This window comes from Vigna angularis, chromosome 3 (genome assembly GCF_016808095.1).
Source record: "Vigna angularis cultivar LongXiaoDou No.4 chromosome 3, ASM1680809v1, whole genome shotgun sequence".
Classification (NCBI taxonomy): Eukaryota; Viridiplantae; Streptophyta; class Magnoliopsida; order Fabales; family Fabaceae; genus Vigna; species Vigna angularis.
In genome coordinates, this window is record NC_068972.1 from 14,117,035 (window position 1) to 14,121,972 (window position 4,938).

The following is a 4,938-nucleotide window of genomic DNA, read 5'->3' on the forward strand; positions in this document are numbered from 1 at the left end:
ATAAATAGGAAGAGAAAATTGGAATATACATACACTAAACTAACCTTACACCATAAGTAGAGTGTAGAAAGATTTAACATATGCTTGTGGAGTATGCTAATAAATGAAAGGATGAAGAAAGAGAGAAATATGTCTTAATCCACAACAACAAACCTAATAATTGCATATTGAAGCAACGCATAGCACAAGCGTGTCTGGAACACCCAGGAGGTGGCGAGTGAACATTGTTTACGCAAAGTCTGTTATTTATATTTTATGTCGTAACAACCAAATACTTTTTTTTTTCCTTTCATTGTGGATTAATTAATTTACAGGTTTGGAGAAACACCGAACTCTGACCTTTCAAATTAAAAGACAACCTCAAAAACCTGGAAACTAATCTAAAGTTAAAGCAGAACATAATCTCTGGAAGAAGAAGGAGAGAAGAGAGAAGAGGAGAGAAAGTTTAAAGCTTTCTCCTTTGCTATTCTTTGAACAATCTTCTTCTCTCTCTCTTCTTGGACTCCTTTGAAGGCAAGAAAAGAAAGAAAAGCATTCTCTTTTTGTGGGAGGGGTCTCTGAAGAATACTTGTCTCTCTTAGTGATGTTTGGGTGCAAGAGTTTACTATGCTGGGACTCTGTCCCTGAATTCACTGACCCTGATCCACTTCCCTTCTCTCTGCCTTCACCCCTTCCTCAATGGCCACAAGGTATGTATGTCCATTGACTTTCTCAACAAGCTTTTCTCTTATTCTTCTGAATTTCATTCATGGGTTTCCTTTTTTCGCCCCTCTTTCTAACAGAGTTAATGGGTTTGGAACTTTCTGTTTTAATCGCACCAGAATCTAAACTTCATACATACTGTATCATTTGAAAAACAGTTTTTGTCTGTTAATTTGTTGAGTTATTTATAAACCACGGTTTTAGGAAGGTGCGATTTTTTATTTTTGGAGGAGGAGTGGGGGGTTCAAAAGGTGCAGAATTTTAGTAAACTACAGAGGTGATTGGATCAGAATGGAGATTTGTTGCTATTTATACGTCCTTTTCTTTCATCAATCATCTTGCACTATATTCTGAAACAATTATTTGTTTGAATATAAGTGCTAAAGAATTTATGCCCTTTCTATTGACGACTTGAGGACTGAGTAGATAAACTTATCCAAAAACTCTTACAGCAGGGGAAAAGAAGAAGATAAAAAAGAAGAAGAAAGTTTCTCTATAAACTAATGACCAAAGTTTCTACAAAATTGCTCGTTTATAAGTTAATTTAAGATATAGAGAAATTATTTATTTTCTTCTACTTCAAGTATTTTTGCAGGCGTATCCTCACACATCCTTAAATTGCATCATCTTTAGTAAATTGACAACTTTGTTGAGAAAATCCGATGTCATAACCTGCGGAAATAAAAAAAAAAAAAAAATCGTCACAGTTGTCATTAATTTGACTGCACATATTCCATCAGTATGAACACAGAGAGATGCCTTGTTTTACTTTGTTTATATATAAATTTTGTTTGCAACTGAAGCGGCCATGAATTCTATGATTGTCTTATTAATCATCTTCCATCACTTATTGCTTCACTTCAAAAGTTCTTTTGAAAGATCTTGTTTTTTTAAGGGGGGTAATAGGTTCATGATGTTACCCTTTTTGCAACACTCCTACTGGAATTTCGTATCTTCTGAATTCAAACTAAATGTTGTGAAGCTTATTGATGGATATTTGCTTTCCTTTTGAGAATTGAACAGTATCAATTCATTGCTGCCGAACTTTGAGTAGTACTTACAGTTATCCAAATCTTCCATTCATGCAATGCAAAGCTTAGGTTTTACTTTTGCTTGATACTTATGCAATTGTGCATCAAGTAAGCATCTTTATTGAAGACATGATAATTGAATTATTTCTGTCGATGAGCTTTTAATTCTGTTTGGTTCTAACTATCCGATCTTCTCTGGCTATGCTGTCAAATATTTGTGGCTTCAATACCTGTGAATGATCTTGTTAGGTGGTAGTTTTGCAAGTGGAAGAATATGCCTCGGAGAAATAGAAGTTTTAAAAGCAGACAAGCTTGAGAAGGTCTGGAGATGCACAACTTTGCGTGGGAAATCGTTGGGTTTCACATTTTATAGACCTTTGGAAATTCCAGAAGGCTTTTTTTGCCTTGGTCACTACTGCCAGTCTAATGACCAACCATTGAGAGGATATGTTCTTGTGGCACGGGAAACTAATGCCTCAGTGTTAGAATTTCCTGCTCTAGAAAAACCACTTGGCTACTCATTGATATGGAGCATTGACTCACATGATGAATGTGTTTACTTTTGGCTGCCAAACCCTCCAACCGGTTACAAAGCCATGGGCATAGTGGTTACTAGCAGTCCTAATGAACCTGAAGTTGAAGAAGTTAGATGTATGCGAGCTGATCTCACAGAAAATTGTGAGACTTCTGATCTATTACTGACTATAAAGTCAAAATATGCAAAAAATGTATTTCAGGTTTGGAATACAGAACCCTGTGATAGGGGTATGTTAGCTAGAGGTGTGTCTGTTGGGACATTCTTCTGTGGTAGTGCCTATTTTGATTCTGAACAAGTGGTGGATATTGCGTGCCTGAAAAATCTTGATTCTTCCTTGCACGCAATGCCAAATCAGAACCAGATTCATGCACTTATTCAGCATTATGGTCCCACCGTGTACTTTCATCCTGATGAGAAGTACTTGCCATCATCAGTGCAATGGTTTTTCAAGAATGGTGCAGTTTTGTATACTGCAGGCAGTAGCAAGGGTAAAGCTATAGAGTATGGGGGCTCAAATTTACCCAGTGGAGGAACTAATGATGGTGCCTTTTGGATTGACTTGCCTACTGATGAAGATGCAAGAAACAATCTAAAGAAGGGAAACATAGAGAGTGCAGAACTATATGTTCATGTAAAACCGGCCTTGGGAGGAGCCTTTACTGATATTGTGATGTGGGTTTTTTGCCCCTTCAATGGACCTGCAACCCTTAAAGTGGCACTTATGAACATTGAGATGGGGAAGGTAGGTGAACATGTAGGTGACTGGGAGCACTTCACCCTTCGTATAAGCAACTTCAGTGGAGAACTATGGTCTGTATTCTTCTCTCAGCATAGTGGAGGTCAATGGGTAAATGCATTTGATCTGGAATTTATCAAGGGAAATAAGCCTATTGTTTATTCATCAAAAGATGGGCATGCTAGTTTCCCTCATTCTGGGACTTACCTTCAAGGACCATCCAAACTAGGAATAGGAGTACGCAATGACGCAGCTAAAAGCAAATTTATTGTGGATTCAAGCATCAAATATGAGGTTGTTGCAGCTGAGTATCTCGGTGAAGGAGTGATCACAGAACCATGTTGGTTGCAGTATATGAGAGAGTGGGGTCCTACAATTGTATACGATTCACGTTCTGAGATAGACAAGATAATAGATATGCTTCCACTATTTGTTAGATTTTCTGTGGAGAACTTATTTGAACTATTTCCAACAGAGCTTTATGGTGAGGAGGGGCCAACAGGTCCAAAGGAGAAGGATAATTGGCTAGGAGATGAATATTGCTAGTTCTATTTCAGGCTACCATTTTTTGCTGTGTTTTTTCCTCAGTGTCTTCAAATCCTGGTAATAGTATATGTGTTGATTGTGCCACTGCGGGAGTGAGTTGTAAAGGGGGTGTACCATACATAGTAGCAACTTATCAAGTTATGAGATTCTATGATGTTTTTATTGCTTAAAAGAATATACATACATAGCCACACAAAAATTGTGAGAAGAATGACAGCAATGTACATTCTGATACACTCTTTATTTGATGAATCAGAAAGTGTGTTTATAGTTTTCTTAAACTATGAACATGTACAAACCTAGAGTTTCTCTTATTGTTTTGTATGATATTCTTGTCACCCATGTTTATATCAAAATTTAGCTAGTTTTTGGAATAGATACGACAATCTGCTCAATATGTTTTTAACTGTCTCTGTCGTAAAATAAATAAGTTTACCATTGAAAGAGTGTGGTGGGAAATCGAATGCTAAATTTAATCTCTTTGAAAAACAATCTTTTTAACCTTATTTTTACAGTGAATTCGGGTTCTTGGTGCTCAATCTCTAACCTCTGTTTTAGTAATTATAAAATTAAGTCAGACTTTAGTTATCTAGGGATATAAATTTACACAAAAAATAGTAAAACTAAAATTGTAAGAAATTTTAATTTTTAAAATTATCTATTCTATTATACAAAGAAGATTATTCTTTTATTTACATTTTCTTTTTTAGTTTTACCCTTTACTAAACACTTTTTTAAATATAAATAACTATTCAAAATAATAAATTATTTTCAAATGTATCTTTTTGATAACTATTTTTTTAAATTCAAATAATCATTGTAGAAAAAAACTATTTATATAATAAAAATAATTACTTAAATTATTTAATTTTCTAATTATTTCTAATAAAAAATATTTTATAGTTTAATTAACTTTTACTATAATAAAAAAAGTGAACACGCTTATGTGTTTCTACTAGTTTATTTAATAAGTTTTATATAAACTACTAAACTCAATTAATTAATGTATTTTTTATTGAATAAATTCTTTTGTATACTTTATGATCAGTATTTTCTTTTTTAACTTGAATTAGTAAATTCTTCTTATAATCTTATTGAGTAATATTTGTGTTTTTAAAATTTATTTTAAAATTTTAAGTTGATTTATTTCAGTAATGAAAAGATAATTACTATTATATTAAAAAAATAAATGCATGTTTATATTATTAACGCAAATTATTCATTTAAACTAGCATATAAATTTTGAATTGTTATTATCAAATAATTTTCTCATAATAATTTTTTTTAATATTATTTATCTTAAGTCACAAACCCTGAATTAAAAATTGATATTTTTAAAAAATACAATACACTTAAAAAAACAGTAACATAGCAATCACATCACA

General features: G+C 33.2%; 1 protein-coding gene across 1 annotated transcript; it reads left to right on the plus strand.

The window, feature by feature from the left end:
• The first annotated feature begins 280 nt into the window (after positions 1-280).
• Positions 281-3,851, plus strand: LOC108323124 (hypothetical protein At1g04090). The gene is made up of 2 exons (XM_017555480.2): positions 281-689; positions 1,983-3,851. The coding sequence occupies exons 1-2, from the start codon at positions 584-586 to the stop codon at positions 3,551-3,553; spliced, it is 1,677 nt and encodes a 558-aa protein (XP_017410969.1). The 5' UTR covers positions 281-583; the 3' UTR covers positions 3,554-3,851.
• The last annotated feature ends 1,087 nt before the right edge of the window (positions 3,852-4,938 follow it).